Source organism: Geospiza fortis, unplaced genomic scaffold, assembly GCF_000277835.1.
Source record: "Geospiza fortis unplaced genomic scaffold, GeoFor_1.0 scaffold130, whole genome shotgun sequence".
NCBI classification, from domain to species: domain Eukaryota; kingdom Metazoa; phylum Chordata; class Aves; order Passeriformes; family Thraupidae; genus Geospiza; species Geospiza fortis.
Window position 1 is genome coordinate 18674355 of NW_005054300.1, and position 15343 is coordinate 18689697.

The 15343-nt window shown below is 36.4% G+C and overlaps 1 protein-coding gene across 3 annotated transcripts in view; it reads right to left on the reverse strand.

The window, feature by feature from the left end:
- Window positions 1–1845: 1845 nt before the first annotated feature.
- Window positions 1846–15343, reverse strand: part of BMPR1A (bone morphogenetic protein receptor type 1A) — a 48075-nt gene continuing 34577 nt past the window's right edge. For all 3 annotated transcript variants that reach the window (XM_031063786.1, XM_031063784.1, XM_031063789.1), the window contains 10 exons: window positions 11750–11912; window positions 10340–10442; window positions 9747–9846; window positions 8854–8953; window positions 7900–8044; window positions 6859–7051; window positions 6180–6477; window positions 5500–5675; window positions 4859–4989; window positions 1846–3819 (listed from right to left, as the gene is read on the reverse strand). In XM_031063786.1, the coding sequence (XP_030919646.1) occupies window positions 3694–3819; window positions 4859–4989; window positions 5500–5675; window positions 6180–6477; window positions 6859–7051; window positions 7900–8044; window positions 8854–8953; window positions 9747–9846; window positions 10340–10442; window positions 11750–11912 (1535 nt within the window). In that variant the 3' untranslated portion in view covers window positions 1846–3693. The remainder of the gene's footprint in view (window positions 3820–4858; window positions 4990–5499; window positions 5676–6179; window positions 6478–6858; window positions 7052–7899; window positions 8045–8853; window positions 8954–9746; window positions 9847–10339; window positions 10443–11749; window positions 11913–15343) is intronic.

A 15343-nucleotide genomic window follows, 5' to 3' on the forward strand; every position in this document is an offset into this window, starting at 1 on the left:
TAAAATCTGATTCTAGACTATTATGGAGGTAAGTTAAAATATTAATTTTACATTTAATTCAAGACCTCAGAAAAGGCTAATAAAGAAAACAATTCATAAACAATGATGGATACTGGGAAAACTGTTTCTTGAGGAAAAATTATATTAAGTAAAGTTTAGAATAAACTCAGAATGTAAGCCCAATTTTCTCTATAGGAATACCACATTTCTGGTGGAATTTACAAGTTAACCAGGAAGACAAAAACTTTCCTTTTAGGCGCTGTAACAAATGAAGTGACTCCAATTATTTCCATACAAAATCACATGGAACAGGTTCAATAAACATAAAAATCCCTCCATTTGAGTGTTTAAGAACTTCCAAGGCACAGTCTTGATATTCCCAAGGTATTTTCCACACAGTTGATTTTTGTATTTAAAAAAAAACCAACCAAAAAACAAACAAAAAAACCAACCACATTTGCCAGTTTTGGAGGATATTTTTTCGAATGACAAATGTTTAAAATTTTGACCACCAAAAATGAGATTAATCACAGTCCAACAGAAGAATCTTATTACCCTCTCTAAACTTAAAGGCTTCTGAACACTACAGGATTGCATAAAGCAACAACTTACCTTTGGAGCCTGCATTAATTACACTTAGTTAAGTAAAAATTAATGGGCTGGCTTAGAGCACATTTTTTCCCCCAAATGATTAAGTATCAGTATAGACATTCTTTAGTGCTAATGTTTTGTTGAGTATCAGAATCAAGGCAGCTGCTGTTGAGCACAGCAAGAACTAGACATGCATGATACATTTGAGTATGAACAGAGTAACTGAAGTGCTGATAAATTAGGTTTAAGGCAAAAATGATTTTTTCCCTCTCAAAAAATCATCTTTGCAGCAGTAGGCTCCCTCTATGTTAAAGTAAACTTGAAAATCAATTTGGGTTCTAAGGTGTCTAACCATCCTATTGCTGCCTTGCAATACCTAAACAATGGAAAAGAAAATAAGTGAAAATTTACAAATTATTGAAATTCATACTTCCAGAAGGGGCTTCCTGAAGAGCTGGAAAAAATGAACTAAAAAAAAATTTCACAAAACATGTTTACAGCAAATGATGATGTGGCAAATTCTAAAAGAAATGACACAATATTCTACATAGGATGGCGTTAATTTAGACAGATCTTCATGCTCTGAAAGTTTAAGCTAGCAGGGTACCTACATAAACATTTTTTTCCTTCTTATTGATAAAAATTCTAGAGAAGGAAAAAAAAAAGCTTATCCCTTACTTTTTTTGGCTTACACCAAACATTTTCCAACTACCTGTGCAAAAATTATGTGCGAAGACGTGATTAACAATTTCAAAATCATCATAAATTTCTTGGCAATGGACGGAGAAACTTTTTTTAAGAGCCCTTTATCATGAGGATTGTGGCACTATATCATAAATCTCTTGTTGTTTTCAAATAAGTTAAAGTTGACATACCTATGAACTTCTCAGCCAGAATACATATTAATACTTAAAGGCATTACTAAACAAAAGTAATGACTTTATTTAAAAAAAAAGTCCCTTGAAATAGCTAGTTTTCTATAAAATATGTAGAACTGTTAAATAAAGTCTGTACATCACAATAGAAAATAAAAATACTGCAATCTTTTGCCTGACCATTTACATTATGGGAACTACAGGATTAAAATAAAAAGGTAACATGCTAATAGGTTGTAATTGTACACAAATCACATTACTTCTGTGTTACATTGCTTTGTATCAGTTGTATTTTCAAGGGAAATTTAAACACATCGAAACATTCTCTATGTAAATATTTTAAGACAACAAATAATCTGGCATAAATCAATCTGAAGTTTTAACAATTTCATCAATTCTGGTATTCTTAACCATTTTCTTCAAATCTCAACTATGGCGTGTGTGTGTGCATATATCTAATTGTATAGATGTACCTAGGACTAGGTATTTATTGTATTTTTTTTTACTAAAGCACAAAACACACTGTATAAATAACTTCCCTTTTTAAAGTTATCTAGAACAAGATTTACAGTACAAAATCATAGGCACTTAAATTATCAAATAGATTCAATGGTTTCAATACTGTGTGTTCAATCTTCAGACGATTCATGCTTTGAAGCTTCACCTTGAGTTATGGTACTATTTTCTAACTTCCAAGTAGAAGTGCCAAAGGAGTTATAAATCAATAATTCTACTTTACAGTAACCTCATGGAGGGTTCTGGCTTCTATACACCTTGTGTGGGTCAGTGGTGAAAACAGGGGAACTTCAGTTTCTCATGCAGGTTGAACGGTTGGCACAATAAAACCAAGTTTTACAATTGTGCTAACTTACTGCATATTCATGATTTAATATCAATGCCATTCCTCCCAAACTTAACTAGAACTTACAACACCCACTGATTTACCTTGTCTCAAATCTTGACTTCCACTAAGTGGCCCACAGATGTGGGCTCCTGTGTCTATATCAGAGCAACCCAGCTCCAAATCTTCTGCATGCTGTGGGTCTGATCTTCAACAGTTCACGTACTCACTTCTCCTGGTCTTGACCCTTTACTGCATTCTCTGATCTTCAGAGCACCCTGAGCTTCCTGCCCTCCCTCTTTTGTGTCTGTAGACCAGACTTGCTCTCAAGCCTTTCAAAACTCACCTTCTGCCTAGTTTTGTCAAATGATGAAAGAGCACATGGTACAGCTGACAAATCCCTTCCTTCATGGGAAGACATTCAGAGCCTGACAGACACCTATCAGAGTCCCAACACAGCAGGAAGGCAAAACACATCACCATCAGTCTTTCTGCTAAGATGTAAAGTATTCTATGGCAAAAATGCTGGTTGCATGTGGCACTGTGAAAAAATATGACATACATCAGGGATCCAATTATGAAGCTCCCTCTAGACTGCAAGTGAGATGACGAAAGCAGCCTACATCTCTAGAAGAGATTGTTTCAAGCTCCTTACAGATTTAGGTAGGCATTTCTTAATTAATTAATGGTTCACATTTGTGACCAAAAAAAAAACCAGAAAAAAAATTAAAACTGAGATTTCTGACGATAACTTAATGGCAAAAGATTCAGCAGCAAATCTCTGATTGTGGAGCCACAAAATGTGTGGAGCCCTGACCATAAAACTTTGTTCATTTAAATGGTTTCTCATATATTCCAAATGACAGCAAAATAATCCTGGCACACACATAAAGGCATAAAGAACTGTTAAACTGAGTAGTAGCACAAACAGATTAATAACCTACAGGCTGTTTCACCAAAACTTGGTATGGATTGACTAGGTTTTATCAGGTAGAAGGCAAAAAAAAAAAAAAGCTTATATTCTCCACCTCTGTTGAATAGCTTGTTAGGCTTTCACAGAAAGCACTGTAATCTGAACATTCAATTCAGTACCCAGAGTTTTACTGGAGACTCACTAAGTATGATTGAAGTCTCAATGCAGCTCAAACCAAAACAAAACGTGTATTTTCTCAAGGCTGTCCAGATATGTAGCACGTAGTGTATAGAGGCTCTCAGCATCATGATCTATGAAGTACTGAAAGATTTCATTAGCAGCCTGTAGAACTGTGCTGAGAAAATATACTGAACCTCAGTTATTTCCTCTTCTCTATTTTTATCTTCCTCACCCACGTTTGAGTGAAAAGATCTAGGGAGTCCAGCTTTGCTCTCCAAAGTCAATTTCCTATGTCAAATCTTTACATCCTGTGATTCCACCATCTTGGCAAGTGTCTTCTTGATCCTCAAGGCAGTGAGCCTTGAGGCAGGATTATGAGCCCAGCACTCAGACATCAACTTCAATATTGCTCTTAAACACTGCAGAAAAAACAAAGGCATGCTATTGAAACAACTGCTACACCCAAAGTAATAATTCTGGTTTGCTGTCAAGCTCAAATTATAGAACTTTCAAGTTTAAAAATGTGCAACTTCCAAATTTTCTGCAAAATTGTTGGTAGAAAACTATTATAAAGAGACCTACTGAAGGAAAAAACCCCAAAACACCCCAAACCCAACATCCACATGCCAATCCTTCTTATCCCACCCCCTCCCTGCCTAGTATTACAGTAGCTGGAACTAATGGAAGTGTTGATTTTCTCAATGATGCATTACCAGAACTTCAAGAACAGTGGTACAAATATGGCAGCAATAAACAGAAATATCTCCACATACACGGCTACAAAACTATAGAGAATTCCTTCAGGGAAAATTAAGGTGAGACAAAAGTTCTTTCAGCAGTCAAAAAAAAAAAAAAGGACAAAACTGGGAATTCATAGAAGTCAAGGACTTGGGGAAAAATGGATATGGCATATTTATTTTGCTATGTGAAATAGTTATGTCTTATTTACTGTGTTCAAGCTGTGGCCCGTTAAAAACACATATAAACGAGAGTATTTTAGTTTTATCCCAGATTGTCCTGGGATGTTACAGCAAAAAACAAAAAAAGGGAAGAGGAAACTCACAAAGGAACTGCTTCACCTTTCATGAAATATCTTATGCCACAAACCAATAAGCTATAACTATTAAGACTAATAAAATGAATTAAAAAATAATTTAAGTTTTAGCTCCAATTAAACTCTGAATATATTCCACTATCTAAAATACACAATCTCAAGTAGAGCAGTATTCATATATTTGCATGCTGCTTAAGGGTATCTTCCCCTCAGATCACTGAAAAGATACATTAAAAAGTACAGTGTTTTGAATTGATCTCAAGCATGTCTTTCTCCTATTATTGCTATGAGGTTTTCAAAGTATCAGAATGTGTGAATGCAGTCCTACTTTACAACATTTTAGTATTTATTAACCTAAAATGCCAGCCCATATTAATGAACAGTTTTGCTCTGAGCACACTCACTTCATCGCTGTTCCACCTGTTCGATACCACTGGGCGCAGGCGTTTGACACACACCACTTCTCTCATGTCCTCATAGGATGGATCATTTGGCACCATGTCATAATATGGCAACTGGTACTCTTCAACAATACCTGGAGATCATTGTGAAAGATTAGGAATAATTGAAAGAAATAAGTCTACAGATCTACTCTTGGATTTCTTTAGCTGGGAACAAAAACTAACTCTCTGCCACTCTGTTTTACTGCGGTAAAAATCTGAAAATTTCACTACAACAATAATTTACCATAAAAGCTCCAATATTACGATCATTAACTTTAGTAGCTATGATAATTCCTTGTAGTGCTTTTGATTTTGATACCAAATGCTAGCTTAGCTTTTTCTAATTTACTTCATGCTACAAAGAAGCACAGAGAAATACAAGATGGAAGAACAACACAGGTGAAGATACACAAGAATACAAAAGAAGAGTAAAAGAAAAGCTAGGATGAGTCACAAAAAGTATTTGTCATATACTATTACAACTGCTTTTGAAGAATACAAGCCTAATGACACAGCAAGCTAATTATATTATTTCCTGGTGAAGCATTGCTAGAGTGAGGGAAAGGCCTGGTAGATTTTACACAGAATATTGAAAAGTTTACCTCCTGTGACACAGCGCCGAGCCATTTCCCAGATAATCAGCCCAAAACTGTAGATGTCAGCCATGATGTATGGCTGGAAATGGTTTTTATTCAGGCTTTCATCCAGGACTTCTGGAGCCATGTAACGTTTCGTTCCCACTCTGGTGTTCAAGGGAACGTCAACTTCATTGGTGTCACTAGATGAAAACATTAGCAAGTTACTGAACTGTGGACTGTTACAAGGTATGAAATCCTGTATGGCACAACCACCAAAAAGACAAGTCTCTGTCTCCACAGAACTTAAACTAATAAAAGTATTTAATAATATTATTATCACATCTTCAATTAAGTTTCAACTATCTACATGCTGTTTGAATTTTCTATGAAAGAATTTACATGACTGCAATTACTATGAAAGGCTAGTTCTGAATAAAAAAATTAGTCTGCTTTTCCTCTACAAAACTTTTATTTTCCACAAGAGTATTTTCATTGTTTCTTAACAACCTATTTTCATCATGATGTTTCCCTTTCAAGAACTACATTTTAGTTTAGCTTTCAAGAACTACATTTTACTCAAAACTGGAAAAAAAAACCTCTAAATCACACAACCAAATGATTTCATCTGCCCTTTTAAACTGGGTATCTGGTACATTAAATAAAAAAATGACATGAAAGTTTTCCCATGAAAGAGGATTTATTACCTGTTAAACTTGACTGCAAGACCCAAGTCCGCAATGCAGCAGGTTCCATTTTTCTTTATCAAGATGTTTTTACTCTTCAGGTCCCTGTGTGCAATGGCAGGCTTGCCTTGTGTCCCATAGATTTCTGTGTGCAGGTGGCACAGGCCACACGCAGCAGAATAGGCCAGTTTGAGCAGAGCCCTGTTGTCCAGAGTAGTGCACTTCAGAAAATCATACAATGATCCATTTTCATGATAATCCGTGATCAAGTAAAGCTGTGTCCAGGAGCCAGTGCCTTTAATGTCTGCTGCTATGAAACCTATGAAATGTACAAACAAAGTTACTATTTATTTGTACATAGAATTTTTGTGTAGTAGGTTTAATGCTAATTCCTAAAGCTGTATTTTCTTGAGCTGTAGCAGAAAATATGTGTTTCCTTATGAAAACTAACCATCTAGGACCTCTGATTCTAAATGTATGTGAGGTTACCAGTCCAGCCTTCCAGCAAAGAGATTGCAGACATATTTCCAACCAAAAGCAGCAAAATTCTACCCTTTCAGTAACATTTTATTAGAGGACATTAAGGGAAAAACCCATCTGGTGATTCCAAAGAAGCTGCCTTAGACCCCTCAAGCCACCCAGTAAGAGCTCTTCCTCCTCCTGCACCCTGCAGCAGCTGAGCAATTTTCTGCTGCCTTACCGAGGATATTTTCGTGTCTCATGAGAACAGTTTGGTAAATCTCTGTTTCTCTGAACCAGCTGGCTTCTTCTGTGGTGAAAAACACTTTGACTGCCACTTTTTCACCCCTCCATTTTCCCATCCACACTTCACCATATCGTCCTTTTCCAACTTGCCTGACCATCTGAATTTGTTTGGCAATAGTGCGCTGAACCTAAGGAAGAAAAAAAATTTGGACTCATTATTGCTGCCTCCAAGGTATTTAAAAAAACCTAAAAAGATTTAAGTCATCTCAACTTCTAACTGAAGGGTATAGTCTCTTGCGTTTTATTTCTGATTTATAGTCATCTATCTCACTGGCTGATTTTTATGCAAGTACTATATAGGATGGTTAATGAACAAAATTATTAATAATAATCACAAAACGGTTTGAATTGGAAAGGACCCTAGAGATCATCCACTTCCAACCCCTCTGTAATGGGTGGGACACCTTCCACTAGAACAGGTTGCTTAAATCCCCATCCAGACTGGACTTGAACACTGCCAGGGATGGAGCATCCACAGCTTCTGTGGCAACCTGTTCCAGCACCTCAATATTCTCAGTGAAGCATTTCTTCCTAATATCCCATCTAAACCTACTCTCAGTTTAAAGCCATTTTCCCTTGTCTTATCTCTACCTGCTCATGTAAAAAGTCCCTCTCTAGCTTTTCTATTTTAATGGTCAGTTGATACTAAGAAAGTAAAATCTCTGAGTTCACTCAATTTGATACCTATATTAGCCATTTCTTGTATTTTTATCCTAATAGCTGTAGGCTCTAAGTTTTCTTTGAATTCTGCTGATGCCAACAGATTTTTTAACATATCTGACACTTAATTTTAATTAATATGTGAAGACGGGCTTTAAACATGTTCAGTTTGTACTTCACCTTCATCATAATGGCATATAAAATAATTAGCATTTCGTATGAACAAACAGCTTTGTTCTAGGCATTAGATCCAAACCAAACTTTGTATGTGATGGAGAGAAATTCACTGAAGAAAAATCTCAAGTTTATGACTTACCAACAGTGGTAGTCCTGATCCACTCCCAGAACTCTGTGACTGGTCAATAAGGTCTTTTAATGACTCCCCAGCTGGAATAAACGCTTCATCTTGTTCCAGGTCACGATTATAACAGTGCCTCTTTGCCATCGACTTACAGTAATGTCTGCAAAAGTAACACAAGTTAAGCTGAACTCCAAAACACTCAAAATATGTAACAAACTGATCTAGGAAAGGAGCTACTTAAATATACACACTTTCTCAAAAGAAAAAACAGAGAAGCAGATGTTACTGCATTTTTTCTTTTCCTGAAATGTGACTTATATAGCTTTTTAATGTTAAGAAGCTGTTGTAATGCATGTACAGGTTTGTCAGCTGATTATTAGTGAGGGGGAAACCTACCATTTTTAATACTCAACTCTCAGCCAGAGTTACCAGCACAACATTGCTGATTTTGGGTTAAATGAGCAGACAGAATCTTGAACCACAGCAGCACAGGCTGACACAAGCCTTGGAAACTTTTAGAAGAGTGATCACCTCCAGCACAGGGCTGGTGCTAACAGGAGCACCTGAATGATTTGCCATAGCTCAGCTGGACAATTATTTAGTTTTGAAACTCAGCAGAAAATCTCAGAAGCAGATTAAATTTAACTATTGAAAGTGACTGAAGACCCAAAAGCATAAAACCATGATGATATTCCTGTTTATCAGCTGCTTTAGCATCAAAGTTATGGGCAGCTTGCAAAACTGTAAATACTTTGTACCCAGAGGAAAGGATCAAACTCACTTAAATTCTCTGCTGTGAACATTTCATTTTACCTAGTGATGGAAACTGCTACCCACAGAAATGTGAAATTAGGTTACAACTGTTTTCAATCTACATATGATTAACTGAGTACATTAGTAAAATAACTGTTCTGTTTACACTGATTTGCAAAATTAAAAATGTTTCCAATAAAGAAAGTGCTTTCTTACTTGTAACAAAAGCAGCTAAGTAAGATGACCATGACAATTATGCAGACTGCCATAGAAATCAACACTGCCATCCAACGAATGCTGCCATCAAAAAGTCCATCTATTTGACAAAAAAAGAAAAAAAAGAAAGAAAAAATAGAAAGGAAAAAAAAGAGAGTTTCCAAAGTCTATTAATTAAACATATATTGTAAACAGTTTATTTAGGTATGGTTTCATATATTGTGTATCAAAGTAAATATTTATACCACAAAGGCAAAGATAAATTCATTTGGATGACAAAAATAAAAAAAATTCAGCTTCAGATGTTGGAGTTGTCAGTTTTGGTTGACTCTTGCTAGTTTGTTAGAAAAGAAATTAAAGATTTAGAGCAGTAAGATTCTGAGCAGATATTAAGCAACAGTTAGACCAGTACAACTTGCCTAGCAATGAATGGGTAAGCACATGAAAACAAACTATTTTCGCTGGGAACAACAGAAAGAAGAGAATGAATTTGCAATAAAGAGGTGTTAACAAAGTCTGAATAGGTTTTTTTATGATGGCATTCATAATGGTAAAAGCACAGCAGAGATTAAGAAAAATATTTTAAAAGATATCAGACTGTGGAAACAGAATAAAAACAGAACATCACATGCAGTCAAGATATGAACGCACTAAGAACAAGAATAAAAATGCCATGAGTGACTGATCGAGGAAAAGATTAACTTGAAAGTGGCAAAAAAGGAAAACCGAAAATAGAAGAGTAGTACAGATCTTCATAAAAAAATTACTGAGTAAGGAAAAAACCAGATTTGTGCAATACTGTAATAACATTTTTCCTTATTTCTACTGTTGATCAGGAAGAACAGAACCTACACAGCACTTCTTAGCAGTGTGCACATCCAGGAGGTGTTTACCTGTACTATCAAGAGGGGGCAATGTTGGTTGCAAATCCTGATTGCAGAAATCAGTGCGGCAGCACTCAATCGTTCGGCGTAGCTGCGCTTTAGGTGAGTCCTGTTGAAGGAGAATTCAGTGAACATTCAGGTTTTGAAGCTAAAACAGGGACAGGAGATGCTACAGCTACAACACAGCACAGACAAAAGTGTAAGCTATTTTATTTAAAAGGCACTTCAACCACACCATTTAATGTATGAGATCACTCTGCAGTGGCAGACAGACAGCATCTAATCTCTGAGCCTACATTTGATCTTGCATGTTTTTATATTTCATGAGACTTTTTCACTTGTTGCACAGAAACTGATGGTTTCTACTTAAGCTGCTATTTCATACATGGGAAAAGTCTTGAGCTTAGTCAAAATCAGTTAACCATATGTTAAATAAATACTGCTCTTAAAACAAAAAACCCAATCCCTTTAGAAGTTTTTCTCTCATACTCATCATAGCAGCAGTATTTGCTTTAGAAACATCTTCAGAATCCCATATAAGAAAAGGGAGTGGAATAAAAACGAAATAGAAGTATGGCATGGTATAAATCTCATTTTTTCACCTTGCACTGGAAGTCTGAACCTTCATACTTCATGCAGCCAGAAGCAAGCGTGGGTTCTCCATGTTCATCCTCCTCAATGATAGCAAAGCAATGCCCATTAGTTCTGCAATAAACATATCACATATGCTTTACCAGCATGTTTGTCATTTAATATTCAGCATTAGTTGACCATGAACCTATTAAGAATTCTAGAATGAAAACTTCTAGAAAAATTCTTTAATACAGTGGTTACCATCCAGTTGAGAATAAAAGACCCCCACAGTATTCTCAAATAGAACACTACAGGGATGCTTTCTCACAAATATTCATTAATTCCCTCAACACAGATACTAAGGAAAACAAATTTAGAAATAATTTTGTTTGTCAAAGATCTATTTACACTCATTCAAAGAAATGCAGATGTGGAAAGCATAATGCCATAAGGTACCCTGCACATAGACACTGTGTGTTTTTTAACTAATACCTTTATTATCAGCATAATGGCCTATCAGTTGCTAGGTCAGACAAAAATTAGTAAGGTCTCTACAGACTGCACACACTAGAGGGCAATAAAAACCAATAAATAAATACCAAGAGGCTTGAAAGCCAAAATACTGGAACATTTTCTCAGTACAAAACTGTTTGTAAGTTACTGCCTGTGTTTACATTTAAAAAGACAGCAGTGTTTATTCTACCTCCTTGGGTTCCACAGAAACTGCCAAGTGACACCTTAGAGAAACTGAAACCTATGTTAAAGTGAAGACTCAAAGTACAGGAGCAAGTAATATGTTTTCAACTGTGTATATTAATTCCTAAGGAAGGAAACAGAAGGGCCTTGAACATGGAATTGCAAATGGAGGAAAAAAAAAAGAAAAACAAGGACGTTTCTGAACATGAAAAAAACCCACCCACCTCAAGGAAATAACCTATGCATGAGTCTGTTAGGATTTTTATACGTATCAAAGATAAAACTTCCCTCCTGTCTCTACATGTCCACCGGCTTTTCTTTATTTTCCCCTGCCTTTTTTTCCACAGTCTGTAACTACTGAACATGTAACAAGAATTCTCAGTAAATGGCCATGTTGTTTACACTACCTTTTTGACTACTAAGTGAAGAAATAAGTAAACAGGTGGTCATGTCAGAAGGCTTAGATTTGGGTCACTTAATACTCCCCCAGCTATAAAATACCACAGAGGTTTTAAGTAACCTCTGCCCTTCAAAACAGGACAGAAGTTTAAAATGCCCAGTTGTAAATTGTTCTAAGGCGTGGTGAAAACAGAGATGACCATGGGTTTTAGCACTCACAGAACATAATCAACTATGGTCAGATCACCTGAGAGAACCTTGGTCAGCCTCCAAAAGTTGTTTGCTCTCTCAAAATCCAAAATTATATTCTCAAAGAGCCTCTCTATCCTGAATGCAACACTTACATGCATGTGTTGTTAATAGCATCATCTGGACAATGTCCTGAGCAGTAGCATTTAAGAAAAGGTAAGGTGTCCTCTGGAGCAAGTGTTACTCCATTTGCTTGTTTATTTTGGTCAGAATTTGTCTTCATTCCTGTACCATGAAGCATGCTGTCTGGCTTTTGACCTGGACACAAAAAATACAACAAAAAAAAGTTTGCATCTCTTTGACAACTGCTCAAGAGTTTTATAGGCAAAACATGACAACAACAGTTATATTTATAACTCAAATATACAAGGCAATCTCCTCCCTCAAGATTATAGTAGAAATCTGAGTTAATCATTTTATTCTAGAAATACCCAGCTGACATATTTTGTACCTTAACAGCAGATCTTCTAACCATATATAATCAATATAAACAGAAAGATATTTTCTCTTTTTGATGTAGGGCAGGAAAGCAGTGGTGTAACTGGTTAGAATTTTCTGAAGAAAGTTTCTCTCATTCATGTGTTCAGAAAACCAAAATGCTGACGGCTTGATAACCACAACAAGAATAATTTTATGCATGAGTGAACATACTTAATATGCAATTTTCTAATTTTCTGAAGTAATTTTTTTATAGATTCACAGTCTCATGGAAGAGCAGTAATAACTCCAAAATCTCTTGGTTTTTTTGATCTCTGTATGCATTAGTACTTCAAAACACAGCTAAAGTAAATCTTGTTTGCAAATTAAATTTCAGTAAATGACACGAACATCCATCCAAACGAGCTTTCACAGAATAGAAACAGGGCTGCATCATGTTCCAAGTAGCCCTCCGTTTCTCAACAGTTGCAGAGTTAAACATCATTCTTTCTTGATCATATTATTAAAGTGCTTTTGTGAATCTAGGCATTCAGACAAAAATATCTGTTTTCTTCTTGGTGAAGAACATCCAGAACAAAAATGATGAACATTGTCTGCCTCATTTGGAATATGCTATATGATTACTATATCAGATGAGAACATCTTTACCCATCTCCTTCAGCTTTATCATACACATTTTTAATCTCTTTCTTTCCATCACCTTGGCTCTAAATCCTCAAGGTATGAACCAAATACAGACAGAAGAGCTGTGAACAAACTATCACTTGCACTGACAGAGATTACAGCAAGGCTCTGTGTGAGGCTCAGTGTTGGCAAGATAAGCCAGCAGCAGTCAGGACCAGCAGAAGCTTTTACAAATTCAGTTATTAATTAAAAAATGGAGGTAAAAATAAAAATTTCAGTTTTTCTAAGGAAAAGAAACCTGACCAGGAAACTCAGAGTGTCTTCAAACAGATTCTTGGGCTTCCTGTCAAACCTAGCAAACACGAGCTGCAGAGCGATGAGACTATTAGTGTCCTGTTGTACCTTGCTTGAAATGTGCCCAGAAAAACTTGATTAAAACCTCTTGCAGACAGAGCCCTCTGCATCACTCTGCTGTAACATTCACTGTGTCATTCAGACAAGTGCCAATTAAATACTTGTGAAATTTGATCCTACTGTACTGAAAATAGCAGACTTGCAGATTTCCTCATCTGGTTAATAATAAAGCACACCTAGTGCACTGTCCAATGCAGCAAAGTTATGCAACTGTGCTTCTTCTGGATACAACTAATAGAATATCCTAAGAAATACACCATTTACCTAAACACTGACATCACAGAGCAGTGCTTTATTCAATATGTAGTCTTCAAAGAGTATTCCAGTAATGCCCAAGTTAAATAGCCCCGATCTGTACAGACTGTTCACAAGAAACAAGATCCAATGCTACAATAAGAGTCGGTTATAGGTATTTCTGATTTAACCAAGAAGAATCCCGCACAATTGAAACAGCTCCTCCATCCTCCTCCCCTCTCTTTCTACATATTTCTTCCCAGCATAAACTGAAAGGTAAATTTAATACTTTGCTAGAGACATTACAAAACATTCTGTATTCACATTTAGGAGATCCTTACCTGCTCAGAGAACAGGTAATTCTACTTAATATTTAAAGCAGAAGCCACTGCATATGTACAAATATTGTCTTTCTGATTTTGTTGAACGAATACAGTATCTTTCACAATTGATGTTATAACTCCCTCTTATCTTCAGGGACATTCCACATGTTAAAAGTCTTTGTGGTACTTTAAGATCAGTGTCTTACAGTCACTCATCCATTTTCCTACCCTGATCGCTGAATGCAATGTTTTTTTCAGTTTATTAGATGAGAAATCCAAGGAACCCTTAAAGCATGGCTTCTCCTAGCTCAGAACAGAAAGAACAACATTTTTGTGCATGTCTGGTATCTTTTAAAGCAGTATCATTCTCTGTAAACTAACACTGAAGCATGACAACAGGTATACCAACCTTTTATACTAAAAGTGACATGAAATACATTTTCCCTCTTCATTTATTAAGATGGATTGCATTACAAGATTTATAAAAAGCACATGCCATATAAAATCCAAAACAGATAACTGTGTTCTCAAAGAAACAGCATCTTTGACTTTTGTTCAGTTTCTATAGGCAAAGATTTTTATTCAAACCAAGAACAGACTACAATTTCATTATTTTTGTAATGTAAAACTCCACAGTAGCCTGCTTTCATCTTACAGGTAATACCTGAACTGCACAAAGAATCGGGGGGGTGGGGGAAATCACTTCCTAAGTGATCTTGCATCTTTACTTCCTAAGACTGCAAGCAGAACTCTTCTTAGACAGGAGTTTGAATACCCAGGGAAGAGTACAGGAAAATTTTGAGGAAGTTTGGGATTACTTCACAAAACAGTTTTTAATTGCCTCCACCAGGGATACCTAACTGTATCCTTTACTGCAGTACTGCAATTCATCCTCAGCACTTCAAGACTCATTAGTGTCCATCTTACAGCTGCTGAGTATGGGGATGGGAGTCAAGCATGGAAAGACTTGGCTTCCATCTACCTGGGATGTTAAGAGGGCAAATGAAGGCCCTGAACTCACAGGATGCTTCATTGCTGTTCTTCCTGGTTAATAAATACTGAGTAAATGAACAAGAGAGAACTAAGGATAGGCCTAAAGAACATCTTGCTCCAAGGTTTATGTCTCCACCCTCAGAGTTCCAGCTCTCAGACATTCACACTGCTGCATCTTCCCCCTGGGAACAGGACAGGCAAAGGGAGGATCATGTTTTAGGATCTTGTGACACTACACTACTTGATGATGTAATTAATCTCTTCTTTTCCATGACACTTGCAGTTGTCACTCTGCAGTACAGCTAACAAACACACATACACAAATCTCACATAACCTTCAAAGGTGTAAGTGCAGTGTATTGTGCACTGAAACACAGCACCCAGAGACTTCAGGCACAGCAGTTTCCTAACCTCCACCTGCAAACTGCACAGAGCTGGTGGGGCAAAATAATACACATGAGCAACAAATGAGCTATCACACACTGATGAGCTTGTTCAAGATCCTGGATCACTTCCAGCCTGTTTACCCAGCCTTGAGAATGACAGTATCATAGACTTCTAAAAATACGAACTGCTCTGTAATGTGCATTTTACTGCATGACAAAGTTACAACATTCAACAAAATATCAGAGTAAGGGTGGAACATTCTCCTGACTTCAATGT